This window comes from Squalius cephalus (genome assembly GCF_949319135.1).
Source record: "Squalius cephalus genome assembly, chromosome: 7".
In the NCBI taxonomy this organism is placed as follows: domain Eukaryota; kingdom Metazoa; phylum Chordata; class Actinopteri; order Cypriniformes; family Leuciscidae; genus Squalius; species Squalius cephalus.
This window is the reverse complement of record NC_137128.1, coordinates 24313362-24332977: the sequence shown is the minus strand read 5'-3', so window position 1 is coordinate 24332977 and position 19616 is coordinate 24313362. Positions and strand designations below refer to the sequence as shown.

At 38.8% G+C, this 19616-nt stretch overlaps 1 protein-coding gene across 2 annotated transcripts; it reads right to left on the bottom strand.

Annotated features, from left to right (window-relative positions):
- Positions 1-4237: 4237 nt before the first annotated feature.
- On the bottom strand, positions 4238-19180 carry ptbp2b (polypyrimidine tract binding protein 2b). 2 transcript variants are annotated; one of them, XM_079877531.1, is made up of 15 exons: positions 19057-19179; positions 18340-18370; positions 18077-18137; positions 14039-14211; positions 13709-13852; positions 13434-13595; positions 13205-13315; positions 12676-12874; positions 12281-12340; positions 11506-11621; positions 7169-7202; positions 6532-6624; positions 6230-6446; positions 5808-5885; positions 4238-5726 (listed from the first exon to the last, which is right to left on the bottom strand). In XM_079877531.1, exons 1-15 carry the CDS (start codon positions 19062-19064, stop codon positions 5597-5599), a joined length of 1617 nt encoding a protein of 538 aa, XP_079733657.1. In that variant the 5' UTR covers positions 19065-19179; the 3' UTR covers positions 4238-5596. The 2 variants fall into 2 exon arrangements, with proteins under 2 accessions (XP_079733657.1, XP_079733658.1); XM_079877532.1 differs by lacking the exon at positions 12281-12340 and having other exon boundaries at positions 19057-19180.
- Between the last annotated feature and the right edge of the window lie 436 nt (positions 19181-19616).

Here is a 19616-nt window from a genome sequence, read left to right as displayed (position 1 = left end):
ATAATAAAAAATTATAATTGTCAGTAATCTGTATAAATGTAAATAACGCTTCTGACCTTTTAAATATATTTCATGTGTACACAGGTTGGACGTTATCCACAATGCAGATTAATGACAAAACATGTTATTGTTCTCAAAGAGCATTCTGTAAATCACATTAATGAATATCACAATTCTTACATAATCTTAAAAAATCTTTAATGTATAGACACGAGACTCTTTAAACTTTAAAATTCTGACACACACACTTACTTTGTAGTTGACAAACTGTCCTATCAAGTTTTTCCTTCAAATATATGAATGGAGAAATCATTGCTTCTTTAGTTTTTCAATTAGTAAACACTGAATAAATACTTATTAAGAACATTTGACTTTTGGTTGATGTCAAATGTATCTCAGAATCACCCATATGTCTTAAACATGTCTGTAGGCTAGTTGCTAGTTACTGTTATTTCAGCTGTTAGTTTGTGGAACATGACAGATGTTCTGGTTATTCCCTTTAGCGTAACAATCCTTTCACAAGAACCAATTCCAGAACCGAAAAGTAAAATACAAAAATAAGATGATTTACGATGTCTGCTGTTCTGTGTACGCAGCATAACAATACTATTCACTGGCTGAATTTAAGCTGAAGTCACTTAGAATGAATAATACTCCACCAAAGCATTTCTCCATTTCTTCAAGCATCAGTGTAGGTGGGTTGAGATGTATATAATTTATATCATTTTTCACAGACTAAATCTGACAAACCTTCTCATAAATTAGTTTTAAAGTTATCCAAAGTTCAGCCTGCCCTACAAAGGCAGGCATCTGGCCAATCAAGCCGGTCTTTGTTTCAATACGCATAAAACACTGCTTTGTCTCTGTGGTAGCCTATAATACAATGATATGAAAAGTGAAATTTAACACATTTACAGTGAGCTCTCGTCCATTGTGAATGCTCTGCATCTTACAGCCAACCTCTTTTTAAGTCATTAAAAATAAATGCAAGAAGATCATGTCATTTGCATATAGATAAAAGCCCATTTGATTCGGGAAATCACTACCTCATTCCGTGATCTAGGTCTAGGAGATAGACTTTAATCTAAGAATAAACGTCCTGCACACACTTTCCCCGCTCCTTATTTTTACATCTCTATGTCAGCGTGGGTAAAAAGATGTCATTTTGGAGGCCAGACGTTCACATTTCTGCTGAGCCCCTGCTATTATCTCCCGTAGGTGATTGTACCGACCGCGTTTCGTACTCGCTGACAGAGCTGTTCTGTCATAAACAAACTCTGCTTCTGCCATGAACCGCTGACATGAAGGCCTAAAACATCAGTGTTTACCTCAAAGTCTAAACACAGAACATCTTTGTTGATCCAGGAACAACATTCCATTCAACCAATCAGATTTGAAGGTCACGTTTACAGTTTATGTCAAGTTTAGGCTTACAGCCAGGGTTAGGTGCTTGTTATTCAACTGGCATTTTCCCTCTGATTTTAGGGATAAGTTAGGGGTAGGGGTAGGGATAGGATCACATTTTTGGACAGGAATGTTGTTCCAGGATCGACAAAATATGTCTAACTCTGCAAAATCAGGACGTGCCGTCTAAACGATATGCTGTTGCATGTATACAACAAACAACAGCATGCTAACAAGAGTTCACCCAAAAATGTAAATTCTGTCACCATTTATTTTTTACTTTCTTTCTTCCGTAGAACACGAAGGGATCAAGATATTCTTTCAAAATATTCCCAATTTGTGTTATTGAAGAAAGCCAAACAGGTTTAGAACAATGTGAAATTTGACAGAATGTCCCTTCTTGCATGAACAATCCCATTAAGAGCAGGAGCTGTAGGTTTTCTTCAAGGTTACTATGCATCCTGAACTTCACAGCTGGTATATGCCCCAATTCACATTAGAGGATACAAACCTTGGAGAAAGAGCATGATTGTCAAACTGACACACATTACAGGAAGTGATTAAAGAGAAAATAGAGTAATATATGGAGATCGGCTGAGATATATTTAATATATGGAGAACCATGGAGTCTGTTGACATTTGGGTCATAATTACGCTATGCTAATTAAATCTGTGGAGTGTCAGAGAGCTGTTTAATAATTCAAACCCAGTGCAACCTCTAATACCAATGCCAATTTCCCAAAGTAAAGACAGTGGAATGATCATACTTGTCTCTCCTAAATATTTAATCTCCTTGGGAAATCATTTTGACCTACAAAGACTAAGGAATGGCTAAACAATGACACTATTTCTGTACTTACAGTGAAGAAACGGCTCTGAACCAGACTGGGTGATATGTGATATGCGTTCTGTCACAGTACATCGGAAGACTCCTATTTAGCACTGCGTGAAGTCTCAATATAGCCTTCCACAATTATGCTACAATTATATCAGTTGTTGGAGGAAAACAGATCAATTAAGTCAAACAATGCTAGGAGTTTTTCTGCCTTGTTGGTCTTTGAACTGACCTGTGTTGGGCTCTACAGCTTGTTTTCTAAGAGAAGATTGTTCATGGCAGTCTTTTCTCAGAGCGGAGAGAAACAGCATTTCTTTTCTCCAGGCATGAACAGTATTAAAGGCAACGTGGAGAGTTACAGATGGCCTTGCAACACAATGAGCAGAGCTCAGGGGAGCTTTGACATCCAGAATATTCGCAACACAATAACAAGATCCCAAAGCTTTAGGAAAAAGCCTGAGCTGCAGAGCAGGCTGGTTAGGTTCAAATTAGCACATTCAAAAGAGCACCTTTTTTTTTTTTTTACTTAAAAATTCATTTCAATTAGAAAATGTTCCAATATGGTTTGGAGCAGAAGTTGCTACTGTGATGGTCAACAATATTGACACCTTTGCACTTTAACAAGTATAACTTTTAAAAAAGAAAAGTTTAAATTAACATATTTAGTCTCCAGCCTTCGGTTTTTAATATTACAAAATCGTAACTTTTTCATGTGAAGGCTTTTGAACTAGTAAATGAAAGCGAATGCCAAAATAAGGTGATTATTATGGGCCACTTCAATTCAGTACAGCAATTTGTCTAAACCAGTGGTTCTCAACCATGGAGCGGGCATGCAGGGTAGCTTAGCTTAAATGTATTGTAATTTATAATTACAAAATATTAATTAAACTAAAAATTAAATTGCTAATCAAAATCAAGATGTAAACTGAAATCATATTTCCCCCACTCTGTGGCTTGGTTTCACAGACAGATTTTAGATTAAGCCAGTTCAATGAGGACATTTAAGTAGCTTTTATAAACGTGCCTTAGAAAAAAACATTACTTGTGTGCATCTTGAGACAAAACAATGGCACTAACGTATTTTAAGATGTCAGTGCAAGTTGCTTTAAATTAAAATATCTCATACATGCATTTTAGTCTGTGAAACTGAGGGTATAACTCCTGTTTTTATTGAAGAACAAAATTAATCGTGCTTAATTTAATACATCAATGCTACCTAGTTTGAAAACAAGCAGCTTTGTCATAATTACAGCAAAAACACCAGAACTTGGTTTGAGCCTTTGAGTAAAAAAGGTTAAGAAACCACTGGTGTAGACAGACACACATTAGTTACTTTTCTAGTTTTGTCTCAATGTTTTTTAAGGCCAATGGCCTTTTTTTTGTTGTTGCCAAAAACAGCCTAATCACACTGTTCTACATTGCAAAATCCAAAATATTCCGATTTCATGATGCCAAGCACCCTATCCTAGAGGCAACACAACCCCATAACGCTGAATCTCCTTCATGTTCGACTGTAGAAAAAGCATTGTACTCTGAAAGCTTTTTCTATAAAAAAGATGCCGTGCTCAACAAAAAAGAAACACTCTCCCAGAAGGATTCTGACACTGCATTACGTTACTGTTTATACCAGCTCACAAAAACGGTGCAAGCTGCAGTTTTTGTACCTTGCGCCTTAGCTTAAATCGGTGCCAGATGATTTTCCTTTCTCCAGCAGACAACCAATTGCTTCAACGCACAATCAGCCACATGTTGAAAGGCTGGATACTGCATGCAACTTTCTTCCCGTTTAACTACATGCAAACACACGGGTTTCAATCTGAAACCCAAACACCCTGCTCTCAGAGATTATGAGCACACTGATATGCAGTTTAATTATGCAAAGTCAAAAGTGGACAGAGAGATTTGGAGATAAGCATGAGAAAATAGAGAATGATAGAGGACACATGACAACAGGTTGGCAAAGTTATTACCGCAAATAAAGTCAAAGATTACAGTTTTAAAGTTTTGCTTCCAGGGTGTATTGACTTCCAGTATTTTTATAATGAGGCAAGCTAGTTTTTTTCAACCGTTGACAGAGTGCATCAGAGAAAATGAGCAAAGTGAGATACAAAAGGACAGTAGAGGAAGAGAAAGAGACAGCAGAGAGGCAGAGGTGAATGTAGAGCGAGAAGAGTTTATTCAGCATGCTACAGGATAAAAGCACTACACCACACCACAGGGACCGTTAAGCACAAGCTTGGTAGAAAAATTAACTTTTAATTGTGCCGCATCTATACTGGACTTTACATTCCTAAAGATGTAAAAACTCAATTCATGTAGAAAATGTACAGAACGCCCCCCTCCCCTTTCCACAACCTAAACCACAAAAAAACAGCATTTTTCAGTAGAATTAGTGAGCGACTCTCACACAATTACAATCACAGACAATTAAGGGTCATTTGTATGAGTGATGTCTGCTGGAAAGTCTGATTTTTTTTTTTCTCCATTAATAAAAATATTCCAGAAGTTGAATAAACCATGTGTACAATGCAGAATAAAGTAAGACTAAAGGCACATTTACTTTGGTCCCAACAGTCCCTACATTAATGTGACATCACAACACCAAACATGGTCAATTTGACACATGCAACTGCTGAGATCCATCAGCACATGCTCTGATTTTCTTCTAAAAATGGGTAACAGAATTCACTGAAGCAAAAGTGAGTGAGAAATATCAAAGCAGGTACTATACGTCTCACACTATGCTCCCCACTGTCATTGTTTTGTTTACCACAGGTTTCAATCACAAAAAGTACCTTGGGTGCCTGATCAAAGAAAAAGGGAAAAAAAAAAACTACAAATGCATAAGATAATTTACAACTTGGGAGTCTATTCAATCAAATTAAATTAGGTTCAATTCAACAGACTATAAATTTAGCTTTTACCTTTGAATCAAAGCAAGCCGACTAGCTTTCAGAGCTAGAAAATTGTAAAAAAAAAAAAAAAAAGATGACATGGCGAGGACTCTAGGTAAATAAGCTATCACTTTCAAATACCTTCAAAACAACAAAGCAAGGTGAATGTAAAGGTTAAAAAAAAAAAAAAAAAAAAACGCATTAAGTACCTCTATAATCTGTAACGACAGGAGCAAAAAGATGACGCTATTTTGCTAAGGCACATTTTTGTCAATCCATCCTAAAATAGAATAACAGCTGGCCAAACAAACAATAGCAGGAGCAGATACAGAGCAAGTGTTCCTTTAACAGGCCATTCTCATTGAAGTTTTTGATATGGTGTTAAGGAATGACTGGTAAAATTGAATTCAACTTGAGGCTCCTGGAGGGGCGAAAGGAAAGGTGACAAAGCACCAGGGAATCCTCAGATGGTGGACTTTGAGAAGGACACCCTCAGGCGGTGACCGCGGCCCATGTCGTAGTTGTGAAGGTCGATGAGAGCCTGAATCGCCTCCTCCACCGTGGACATCTGCAGCAGAGCCATTTTGCGATCTCTAGAAGGAAAAAACAAACATGGCGGTCAAAGCGATGACTATGCATGAGCAGCTGAGAAATGAAATGCAGAGTGTTCTTACTGGAAAAACTTGAACGCTTTCACTGTACCGCCGGAGTTTGAGAAGAGCAGTCGTAAATCCTCCTCTGTCACATTATCACTGGAGGGGAAACAAGCGGTTATTAGCATTTCCTCAGAGTAAATGGTAAAATGTTATTATGATGCATGAACCAATAAAAAGGAAAACAAATTTTCCTTAGTAGCCACATTTTAATCTCTGGCTTGAACTGAAAAACACTGCAAGGGATTAATTGAAAAAGATGGTCAGCAGTTGGTCAAAGATTTATGATGCCAGAACAATACACAACTTGTTTTAATAAAATGACAAAACCTACAGAAAAATCACCACTCCCATTCATTAGGACTGTACAAGTCTGCAAAGCCGCTTGACCGGCAGTTCTTATGATTTTCAGTAATAGGAAGACAGTTCTCCTGCATACTCACGGTATGTTAGAGAGATGAAGTGTAGCTGAAGGGGGGAAGATGTTCTGGAAGTTCTTCGACCCAGGCTTCTTGAAACGATGCAGTGGAGAGCTGGTGAAGTCCTTGGTCAGGCCCTGATCATCTAAACCCTCCCTAGGCAGCTGTACTGTCTGGTGCTTGGAGAGGGTCACACGAATGATCTTGCCATACATCTTCTGCCCATTCAGATGGCTCATGGCTAGATCACGAAGACACGGATGTGCGCCATGAAATAAGCACATCACACGGTGTTAATCACGAAAAAAAACTGCGCATCAGCTTACCTAACTGGGCTTGGTTTCCATCAGACATCTGGATTAGAGCACTGTCCTTCTTATTGTACAGGATCTTCACGCGCTGCACATCACCGTAGACACCTTCGGTTAAGCGACAGGCAGATGGAAGAGGGAGGGAAGGAGGGAGGAGGAGAGGAGTGAACCAGGAAGGACAAGTTAGTGCTTCAGAAGCTCCGGTTCTGACATGAAAGGTGAAGATGATGGTACAAATCTTCCAAATTATCTACACCAAAGAGTCCAAAACAGTTTTTCTAACAGACACAACACATTTTGATACGCCCTCCAAAAACAAGCTCATGTGATATGGCAAAGTTAAAATCAAAAGCCTACATGCAAAATAATCAACCATGCATTAATATAAGCTGTACATGAAGAGAGACAGATAGAGCAAGATAGAGACAGAGGCTTCGAAAGCCAAGGATAAACAAAACAAAAAATATATATACTATTTCATTTGAAATTTGGCATAATAGAACTCAAATTAAACTGGAAAACTAGGAAACTGTTGATAGACTAGTGCCAGATTATTAACTAACCCTAAAATGATAAATGAAAGAGAAAAAACAACTGAAATGAAATTAACAATAGATAAACAAAAAGAGGTAGATTGCTAACGATAACATACCGAAGAGGGTAAACAGACTTTGGGGCGTAACCATCTTTAGAAGGAGAGAAGAGCAAGCAGCGTAAGACAGGAAGAGAGAAGAGTCGAGGTAGAGCAGAGATGAACAGATCATCCATAACGGAGGGTGGTTTCCCGTAGAATGGTGAGGTGGTCATGGAGCATGGGTCAAGGCAGTTAATTGGGACAAGTCGGTCCGAGGAGGAACATTTGTTTTGGTTCAGGCACAAAGCATGAATGGGTGGAGGGTGGGGAGACAGGATTGCAGGAGAGAAAGGGCCAACCAATAACAGAGGAGTCAGAAGAGGAGAGGAGAGGAGAGGGAAAAGGAGGGGTTGGAAGCAGCGTGGGATAAAAGGAAGAAAAAAAAAAACACAAAAGGAAAATAAGGTGTGGGGGGGGGGGGGACAAAAATAATATACAGGTCAGTACATAGGAAATGCAGGAGTTTGGTCAGAAAATGGCAGGGTTCTCTTTTTTTTTTTGCTTCCCCCGACTATGTTTAACAGTGCCAAACGTAGTCGCCCGAGACCGAACGTGGGCAGGGCACACTTACTCAAGCTAACTGCTGCACAGAAACGCTGAGAGGAGGACAAAGCATGCAGAGCAAGTGGAAGGCTTTGGTATGAGAAAGCATTAAGAAACTATAACCAAACAAACAGCAGCCTATGGCTGTAAAGGGGGAGGGGCCATGCAGCGGGTAGGCATGAAAACCACCTTGCAGAGTTATGGCATCAATAGAGAGCACGTCATGTCGAAAACTCCACAAACCCACAAGTGTTTGGGAAAACAAAAACCATGATGGGGAAATTACTGAGACACTTCAAAAAAAGACAGAAATCATAGTGAGAGAGAGAGAGAGAGTGTGAGAGAAATGAGAGAGGCGGGTGGGGCTACCACATTTCATACCAACTTTGAATAGCTTAGAGAGAGGCAGTGGAGCATCAGGAGAGGAAGAGAGAGATACAGCTTAGAGAGAAAAGACAGTTAGATATTACTTCCAGACAGAGCGCTCGTGAAAAGGTGCGAGGGAGAGAGAGAGAGAGAGAGAGGAGAGGGGGAGAGATAAAGAGAGGAGAGACAGTGATCAAAATTTGCACAGAGGAGAGACTGCAGAGAGACCCTCCATTTTGACGAAAACCTTACTGAGAATGCTTTCAGTATATTTCTGCAAGTATAAATTTCACAATAGAGAACAAAGAGCTACAGGTTTCAATTCATTTACTTCTCACTATCAATTCTCAACTAACTGCAAATATACTGAAATAACATTGAAGTTGAACATAATATATGAAATACACTGAAGATGGAAATGAGACAGGTCAATCTGAATTCATGTCAAGACAAGTCACCTGCTTATTGTTTATTGTGTGACTGGACACATCATTCTGAATCTACTGCACATTAAAAAAAGTGACTGAAATGACTTCGAAATCAGCTTCAAAACATCCAGCAAGAGAGCAAAGTCAACAAGGGAATGTGATTACAGTGTTTTTGGGATAAAGGAAGCCCTGAAAATGTATTTAGTAGGACTAGGTATTGGCACTGATATTTTTTCATAAGGTGCACTGTGACAAACACACTACTGACCAAACTCATTAACAATTAACATGTGCCTTGTTTATAGGAGACGTGACAAATGAAAGCTATTACATATGTTATACGTGTTAAATAGACCATGCACCTGAGAAACAAGCACATAGCCATCTTTAAAAGTATGAGTTTGGACTTGCATTTATGAGGTAGCTCTGTATATTTCTATGGCATCGCTGTCAGAGAGTAATTAGCTGGTGAAGTGGATTTACTTATTGTAGAGTTAACAAAAGTTATCATGAGCATTGTAATGTTTGAAGGGGATGTCATAACAAGTGTCAGTAGATTTTAAAACGAGCAGTTCGTTAATAAATCAGTAAGATCTTACCAGAAGACAGAACACAACGAGCACAGCGCTGAAATGGGGCAGGGCTACATAAGGTCTACATGTGCACTAACTTGGATGGGTTAAATGCAGAGGACAAATTCAGAGTATGGAATTTGTCACGTCACATCTCTTTATATCAGACTAGATGGAATCATAGTCTGAAGCTAAAAGAGTCTGTGTCTATCATACACTAAGATTTTTCTGTGAAATCTGACTGCCCAAAGTCTGCAGACTGGCACTAACTTTCCACAAATAACATCAATGCGCCTAGGCTGTAAATCGAGCCAAAAATCTAGGCAAAGTTTAGCATGCTCCAGCCTTAACGGTATCATGTCTCTTCAGAAGAATTAGATTAAACTGCTCTGCTAATAGGGGTTATTTTTATTATCATTATTGTTTTATAATAGTTTTGGTTGCATTGACTTTCAATAGATAGACAAATGAAAAGAGCAGGGCTCTAAACGGCGACTAAATAGCTCGGTCCAAAAGATAGAGAAGCACGAGCTAGAGTGAATGCGTTCACTTGCCGACAGGTCCTGATCAAGAGTGACGAAACCACTATACAGCGCTGTGAGATCCAGTCCCAAAAGCCAGTTTTAGTTTTCCTACACTGTTCATAGGCTTGTAGCCTCCATGTTACAGCTAATGCTGTGAGATTTTTTGTTTGTTTTATCTTAAACATAAAATAACCTGATCCTGTTTGATCAAGGCATGTGACTGTTCTGACTTTTCTAATTTTCAGCATCAATTTTTCATCTTGCATCAAAATCCTGTCTATTCATTGTATGCATTTGAAATATAGAGTTGGGTTCTGTTTTAATGTACCCCAAGTGTACCTAAAATAAAAAGTGTTTAATATACAGGTTTGTGGCTCTTCATTTTTTTTTATTAATTAACCACTTGTAAACTTATGTTCACTGTTCTTTTTTATATTGTATTCAATCTATATTCATTGAGTTGAATCGGAAATCAAATTTAGAATCGAAATCGAATCGGAACATCCTAATCGATAACCAGCCCTACTAACGTCTCTGATTTAAACTAGTTTAAAGCCAGATAAAACTGCGCTTACTTCCTCAACAACACTGATGTGGAAAACAGGAGATACACTGTACCACAACAATCCAGTGAGAAAGCTTTTCAACCTACAAATGACCAACATTTACCATGAATTTACTATAGTAGCACTAACATGGTGAACATGGTATTGTGGCAGAAATATGGGATAATCATGACAAATATTATTATATTATTATTATGTAGACATGTATTAAATAAGTAATGGAATATAATTATTATTTTGTTTTGTTATTAAGATATATCAATTGTTTGCATTTGTATTTATACTAAATGTGTTTATGCTATTATAACAAATATAACAACCATAGTTACTTTTTGCATGGTATTAAGGTGCTATGCATGGTTTTACCTGTGGTTATCATGATCTACAAATGTATGATACCATAGAAGAACAATTTTAATCAGAGTTCTAACTCAGTCCGAATATTTAGATTTTACCCAATAAAAATGAGGAACATTTTTACACATGCTAATGTTTTTGCTAATGAAAATTAATTTACACCTGCATCTCAAGCTACTTTCAACTAAAATTACTGTAAAATGTGCATTTCCAAGAAACAGAGTGATGCTGGTGCCACCATCTGTAGAACTTGGTGGCACCGGTGCTACTGCTCGCAAATATTAGTCTAGATCCCTGAGAGAGAATACTAAACATGTCTTCATTTGTGTTGTGAAAAGTAACAAAAGTCTTATGGGTTTGGAATGGCATGATGGTGAGAAAATGGTGAAATTTTCCATTTTTTAGGTAAACTATCACTTTTATTTTCACATTTGTATATTTCATAATATTTTGGGCCATTAAAGGTTAATGAAAGCGAATATAATGCAACATTATGTAGCAAGATTTGGAGTATATTAAAACACTGAAAGCACAAATGCGTGGGGTAGCTGTAGATGTTTCACATTTTTTCACTTAGGCACTGAAAATAAGCATGCAATGAAAGCATCTTGGGGTTTTAAAGAACTGATATCGGATCATTCAATTGAAAAACAAGATTAATATGAAAAATCTATATTTTCACCCAGCCCTAGTACTTACTGTAAAAATATCTTCAAATTAAACAACTTTGAAAATGCTTATGACATCACCAAGAATCCCTCTTTTTTTATGTTGTGATCTTGCAACGTTTCAAGTATGTCAACACTGCTCTGCTGCTAAATGTCATGAAGGTGATGTTGAGGCCCCTTAAACTAAAGATGACCTTAAACAGATGAGGACTGAACATATACAACCTGAGACATACAGTGTACTGGTGACCTGACTGACACAATGAGAAGACTGAGAACAAAGAGAGTAGGGATATGTTTGTGTGAGGGTGTTTTGTGGAGGTGTACTGACCTCATCGTTGAGGTTGCTGACCAGGAGCACTCCGCCAGGTGTCGAATGTCCGGACAGCGCCACCCTCCCTGCAGCTGCCGCCGCCGCCGCCGCTGCACTCAGAGGGCTGATGGCCCCTACAGAGAGAAAGAAGAAAAGAGGAGGGACCGTGTCAGACCACATACCCAAGAAGAGCCAACGGCTCAGCATCTCAGCCAGATCTGCCCTGTGGCCATGCATTCTAACTGTCTGCACCCAACGCACCAAGCACATCCAGTTACCCAGCCAACACCACACACCTCGGGCAAACCAACATCCCAGAGTCAATATCTGCCGCAAAGCAGATCGCTATCTGAACCGATTTCACACAGACTGGCGCTCTGGAGCAATATCCGAAAATGAAATTGCTTTTTGGGCCCCTTCTGCTTGCTGTAATTAGCCGCTCGATAGGCCGTACTCTGCTTTAGCTAAAGGGAACTTGTGTTTGGCAGTTTGGATTGCCAGTCTGTCTGAAATACGGGCCCCTAATTAGTGTGTGTCAATCTATTACGTCAGGCCCATAATGCAGAATGGAAGGGCTTATTGTTGCAGCTTCAGATTTATGCTTTGACAAATAGCGACACTGTTTATGAATACTGCATGTCAAGTCAGGACAAATGGTTGGGGTGGTTTCAACATGAAAGCCCTGCCAATTCTGACAGCACTGGAAAAGTCCCTGTCCTTCAGAGGGAAGAGCGCATTCAAGTAGGGTTAGAAAATCAAAAGGATAAATGAAAGTAAATGGAAGCATAGGTACCTAGAGAAGATGGAAACCCTCCACCACTAGAGTAGGAAGTTACCATTCCAGAGGGAGTACCTAAGGAGAACGTGTACAGTCAAAGTCTTACGGGATCAAACACAGACTGGGGGCCGTGGAAGCGGCATAAACGTAAAGCAACGTGTTTGAATGGCACATCAATTAGACGGGATTGCATTTCAGGCACCATTGACCCATTTTCCACAAAGAACTAGAAAACTCTCATGATTCACAATAGAGGGGAAGCATTCACACCTCTACCCTGCTCTGAAACTAAAGCTATACAGACAGGAGATGATGATGCATGTCAGAGAACGACAGAGAAGATGGGTCTTAAAGGTGTGATTGAGCAAGGTTTGCGTTAGAGGCACACATGAGAGCCGTTTCTAACATACCGAGCAGGGAGGTGGAATCTTTGCTGAGAGCGGCGGCCACAGACGGGTCCACAGGTGGTTGGCCATCTCCTGCGGGCAGCTCGGGACGGGTATAATCCCGGCTTTTGTCGTTGTTGTATTTTACGTTCAGGTTGACCAGCTTGGAGAAGTCAATGCGCAAAGTGCAGCAGGAGTTGTATATGTTCTGGCCATCCAAAGACTTTAATGAAAGAGAGATGGAGGATGAGAGAGAGACAGTGCACCACGTTTGTTATTCTATGACAAGGGTGAAAAGGGATAAGAATAATTACATCCAGCGAATAATGTAGGGCCCTGGCTAAAAGTAATAAAAACGCTCCTCTACAAGTAATGACAATTGCAGTCATTTCATCACATAAATGAAAGAAAGGTACTAAACCAACATATGACTGGATCATAATTTGCCTGTGGCCATAACCATTACATTAAAAATCTCATAACAGTGCTTTGGCACATCATTACACATTTATGGAGTTTGCGGTGGTTTCAGTCCTCCTTTTCGTGCACTCACCAGTTTGGCCTGCTGGGCATTTACGGGGTCACTGAACTGCAGAAGAGCCTGGAACTGATTATTTTTGGTGAATGTGATTATCTTCATGACGGTTCCAAACTTGGAGAAGATCTAAGAGAGATCAGGGCAAAGTCCTGTTAATTCAGAGGCATGAGAGTGTAAAAATACATTTGGCTTGTTTTTTTTAACTGCAGTTTATTCCAGATGGATGCCTGCTGTGGGCAGTGACCTGTTGGAGGACGTCCAGAGTGACTGGGTAGAACATGTTGTCGATGATTATTCGTAGTACTGGGCTGGGGGCAGGTGTTAACACACTCTCACCGGCCGTGTCGGAGCTTGGAGAGCCGCCCTCCTGGACCGCCGACACCGCCTGCAGCACGGCCTGAGCTCGCTTCAGAAGGAAAGCAAGGGAACAGATTAGGACAGGAGCAATGCCAGTAACACACTTCTGTTGCTGCCATATTTTAGTTATAAAACATTCAAACGAGGAGTGCGTTTTCTAACCTGGTTGAGCGCACTGTCAGTCTTGAGCTCTTTGTGGTTGGAGTACTGAATGAACACTGGGACATTACGCACTTGAGGTGTAACAGCTGTGTAGTAGTTCACCATGGTAACAGCTGCTTCCTCGGTTCCCAGCTCCAAAAATGCCTAATTGTGGGAAAGTGTTCAAAATGAAGAAAAAAGAAACAGGCATTTTCCTCAAATGGCTGAGCAGAAACTTTGTTCATTCAATTTCAAAGCAGATTCTAGCAAGCCATTTTAAGCACTAAACTGAATTTCAGAAGATCTCTCAACAGGAGCTGGGTTTAATGTTCCTCACCACTCATCACATACCTGATTTTTGCCTTTAAGCATCAGGATATTAGTGACCTTTCCAAAAGGCAATCCCAGGGCGATGACCTCCGTCTCGGAAACCTCATTGGGGAGTTTCCGAATATGAATGACTCTAGACGGTGGGCTATCCATGCTGTCCTCCACCCTCAGTTTCTTGCTGTCACCTCCATTAGCTGTCAAAAAAATCAGAAATACAGCTGCACTCAAAAAGCTGGCTTTTATTTGGTTTTATCAGGTTTATATTACATTTAATAAAAAAGACCATTTGAGCTGTATATTATTTGCCAATAACTGGGGAAATTATCAAAAATACAGACTATTTTATTATGGTATTTTCTATTTTCTGTTTGTATTTCATTAATAAGTGAAAATGTGGTAAACAGGTGACATCTGTATATCACTTGAAGTCTATTCACACAGGATTTGTTCTTGTATTTTGCTTGCACTCCTTATAATTGTTGATCTATGTATGTGTGTCAGGTGAAAGTTATTGGCCATTTTACTATCCCTTGCTGTTTTTCAGCATCTCACACCATGAGCATCACGTTTTGAAGACAGCATGTCAAGTGAAAAGTAGTTTTAGAAGTACATTGCATCTCACGTTCATCTTAAGTTCTTGTGTTAATTTCTTTGCGTTCCATCTAATTATTTATAATAGAACAAAACACATCATGCATAAATGCCCCGTTCTGTCAGAGTTTTCACATACAAACACTTACTATAGTTGGCTAGTGAAATTAAAAAGGGTCGTTGTATTCTGAGTTGAGACATATCTGATGTACAGTATGTAGGGCTCTATGAAATCTGTTTTATTTTTTCCCCAAATTCCATTTTTTATGTTTAAATTGTTCTGGCTTCCGTTTTTTCATTTTAATAGTTAAATTAAAGTCCCCGTGAACCGGAAGTTGCAAACGACTTTTCTCCAGTGCCGTGACGCATTTCCAAGTGAAACGGAATATTGAACAGAGGGCAGGGTTTTACGTTAGCTCTCCTCCTCTCCATCTCTGCTCATAGCAGACTTATGGTGCCTTCACGTGCTATGGTAATTATGGTAAATACCAAAATCCGACATGGAAAATGCACATGAACACCCCCTCATGTGGTATTTTCCACTGGGCAACTCGTAGAATATTTTGATGCACGAGTTGCCGAGATGAGATAACCTTTGACCTTTTCAAAATGGCGGAGAGCAACGCAAGAGTCGTGAATACTGTTAGCGGATAGTTTTTGTAGCCTATACAATGTTGTGTCATTAACGATTGTAATATAATGCGTTAACACTCAATTTTCAACTTCGCCGCAATTTCCTTGGTTCATATTTAATCATTTTATGTCATGTTTTATTTTTTTTTTAATTATTAATTATGTTTTAATAATCAGAATAGCACCACATTTACGTTTTTTTTTTGTTTTTGTTTTTTTTGTAAAGATAAAAAAGATACTCTACTGACACAGACCTTGCGGGTACTACATTACGACAACAAAAGCACTTGAACACAACACACTGGTAAATACCAGTTCACAAGTGGAAAATATCATCTTTTCCAGAGCACGTGAAGGCAGCATAACGGTTTGAGGGGAGTGGTTAAGCACTTTCAACCCAAACCGTCAAACTGACGTCATCAGAAAAGGAACGCCATTCCAGACTGGAAGTAAGTTTTCAGATTTTGATTAAAGATTACCATGGCAAACCATTTTTTTCTGTGTATTAACTTGCACGGATTAATTGTTCACCACAAGACTAGTAATATGCGCTAACAAAGTAAATAGGGTCAATTTTGATTTCATGTCGACTTTAAATTTTGGTAATCAAAAAGCGTAACATTAATTACAATTAACAATTACAAGTTAATTACAAAATGTGTAATTAATTGAAATCACGAAACCTATACAATTTAACATCAATTTATTATAGGGTCCTATGAAATAAGTTAAATTTATTTCTCAAATTATGTTTTATTTTTTACCAAATTCTGTTCAAATTCAAGTTTTAATATATATATAAAAAAAACTCTATGAAATTAATTTTTTTCCCCCAGAAATTCTATGATTCCATCCACGTTTTCCTCATCGCGGAAATCATAGGGCCCCAAGTATGTCACGTGTATATATTTGTATGATGTTGCACAGAGACATATTATAATTATATTTTATAATCATCATTATGATTATGATTTCATTTATTTAAGAGTTATGTGCATTATAAGTCCAGAGGTGGGATTCACATTTAGAAAATAAAAAGAAAACAGCAGTTAAGTAAAAAGTTAAGAATATTTTGTACTCCCAAAAAATACTTTAAGGAGTAGTTCACTTTTATTAATAAACACCCTGATGCTTCCGAGCTTTATAATGGCAGTGGATTGCAACCAACAGATTGAAGCTCAATAAAAGTGAGCAGTGTGGAGTTTGTTTACGATGGATGGATGCACTTTTTTGAGCTTCAATCTGTTGGTCGCAATCCACTGCCATTATAAAGCTTGGAAGAGCCAAGATATTTTTTAAAATCACTCCGATTGTATTCATCTGAAAGAAGAAAGTCATATACACCTAGGAGAATGACGTGAAGTAAGCCACGCTTCTTGTTGTGACTTATTTTGACGGCATGGCGGGCCTTGAGGTGTTGAGAACCTGAGCAAACAAACCTGCCAGAGCCTGAGCAAACAAACAATGCTCGCATTCTCCGTGTTCATTAGATTATGATCTGTCTAACAGTCCTGTCTAATATGTTATTAGATATAACTATTATACATAGAAAGTAGACAGTAATGAAAAGTTAGTAGCGTATGCCAAGTGGTTGATGTCCAGTATTGCTGAGCAGAAATACATAATCATGTTTGGCTTGGTCCCCTCAAAGTTGCGTTGGATTTTCTCCTCAGCGTAAAGGTTAAGAGGTCCATCTATCACTGTTTTCAATGTTCGTAGAGTTAGTCTGTGGAGTAAATATATAGGCTATAATTTGTGTGTTTTACTTTTTACAAATGGCGGGTGCTGGTGTTTCACGTACTTTTGGCCAATCAGTGCACACTAACGTCACGGATAGTTCCTATAGTGCTGGTTTAGACCCTACTCTGAAGTAGGAGCTAAATTAGTTCCTCCAAAAGAGTTCCTAGAACTAAAATAGTTCCTAATTCCTGCGGTGTGAACATGTCAAAATCCAGGTACTTCCACCAATAGTTCTAGGAACTATGAAAAGGTTCCTCCGGTGCGAAAGCCCCTGTTGTTCTTTAGACAAAACTTAATTCAAATTCTTGTAAAGAATGTTCTTAACAATCATTTGTAAAGTTAGGATAACTGGCAACTTGCCGTATATGCCCAAAGGGTAAGATGTTTAATAACTGTATTGGTTTGTTTGAAATATTAAACAGTACAAGATTATAAAACTTGCAACTTTTAATAAATATTCTATAGTATACTACAGTAATTAACTTAGATCTTTTTTTTTCAACCCATCAACATCCCTAACGGAGTTGGCCACTGTTGAAATGGCCTCTGCTGCTCTTACCCATGAACACCGCCTACATTGGGCCATGATACAGTTATTCAACCTCCCAAGAGCCGCGTTTTCACTGTTGGGACCATAAGCGAGTGTGCTAGTGCGTGTCAGAGGCAGTCGCGTTTCCACTGTCACTTCCGGGGCTTGGTCGTGGCTCCTCAGGGCCAACGGCAAGGAGTTTTTGGCCCATCGAATACCTTGGTCCAAAGCAGGCCAACTTAGGGAGTGGTTATGGACAAAAGCGAAGTTTATCTGAGTCAGGAGATGGTCAGCACCACTGCTCATTTCCCATGTTTTCACATCAGGCTACCAGCTAACCTCAACATTCAAGACGTTTTAAACCATTTTCAGCTCAAAACAAGTTTGAGATAACTTCCAATTGAGATCTGATGGGGATTCTGATCAAGTAGAAATATATTTATAATACAGTGTGTAGACGTTTGTGAATGACGGGCATCTCAAATCTGTGGCGTTATAAAAATCATCTTTAAAAACCAGCCAAACATTTTTTTACACAATAGCTGATGTCCATTTATTTCTCTTACCAGTGACTGAAGAGTTTGGACTGTTGTACAGACTGCCAGACAGCAATTCATCTGAGCTTCTCTAGAAAGACACAGATGTACACTGCAAATTCAGTAAATCGTTCAAATAATTAAAATGTAGTATTAACTCATACAACTGTTATTTGTATCTACTGTTCACATTAGAGATCAACCCAAGATAATATGGGCCTCTGCGGGTTTACTCTCTCAGATTTGTTTTGATAAATTCAGTAAACTTAACAAGAAAGGCAAAAACCACTTACCTTCACACCAACTGCAACATCGCTTGCAATGCTGAAGGAAGAAAACAGAAAAAGTACGATCAATTTGGGCCGTTTGATCGGTTACAGTTTCACTAAATCAAATAGACATCATGTCACAACTGAACACAAGATAATAATGTCATTGCTACAGTCATTTCTCAATTGCAACTATTACAGTAACAGTACAAAATAAAACGATTTAATGTGGACAGTAGTATTGGCAGCAGTTTGTTATAATAAGCCTGATAAATCTCACAGAAAAAAAAAATACTTGTGTGTATTATAGTAATATTCATTAACGACAAATTTATATTCAGCTCGCGGATGGAGCGAGTGACCGTTACATTCAAACAAAGGGAATAGGACGCGCCCGCACTCGCAACAGCAGTACCGTTACCGTTAGCCGTGGAGCTAAACTACATTACATGTCCCTGTTGATCATATAACACGAAACATTTTATAGACTGATATTAAATGACTCAGAATATTGTTATTTGAGTTTCTGTGCATACATATTGCATCTATTTAGCGATAAAATATGATCTGCGGAGCTAGCGCGCATTTGTTATTATTAGCCAATGTTGGCTGATGCATCACCAGTCTGCCTGAGCGGCCTTGTCAGAACGCAAAAGATTGCGAGGACCCTCGCTTTAAAATGATCTAAAGATACTCTGAAAATGGCATATTTCACATAATCTGTAAACAACGCAGTCTTACCCGTCCATTGCAGGGAAAACGTTCTTCACGGTGTGATACTGATCGCAGGAACAGGGAGGCTTCGACACACGCTCGGAACTAGTATGCAAAATGGAGAAGAGTCTGTTATTCACGGAATCACCCGAGCACAGCCGAGACACCGCCGAGCAGACGCACATAGCGATCTGGATTAAATTAAAAGTTAATCATCAAAACGACAAGAAAATCAAAAATATTAATTATAGTTTGATTTTTTGCAGCACAGACAGCTGCATTATCATCATTAAACGGGGCTCCCATGGTTATGAAAAACCTGGAAATATGATATATATTTATTAAAATTGTTATTTCCAGGCTTTAAAATATGGAAATTTGGACATTTAATTAGTGAATGTATTTTTCTCTGGTTCTACTCTGAAAGCCTTTTGCTGTTGTTTCAGATAGCCTACTTTGCAGGTCTTATTTATTAATAAAACAGCATATATCTGCAAAAATGGCGTAGATGGGTTGGATAATACTGGGTCATAAAATTCCGCGCTCTTCGGAAAAAAATAATGCGTAGTTTCATTCAACATAAAACT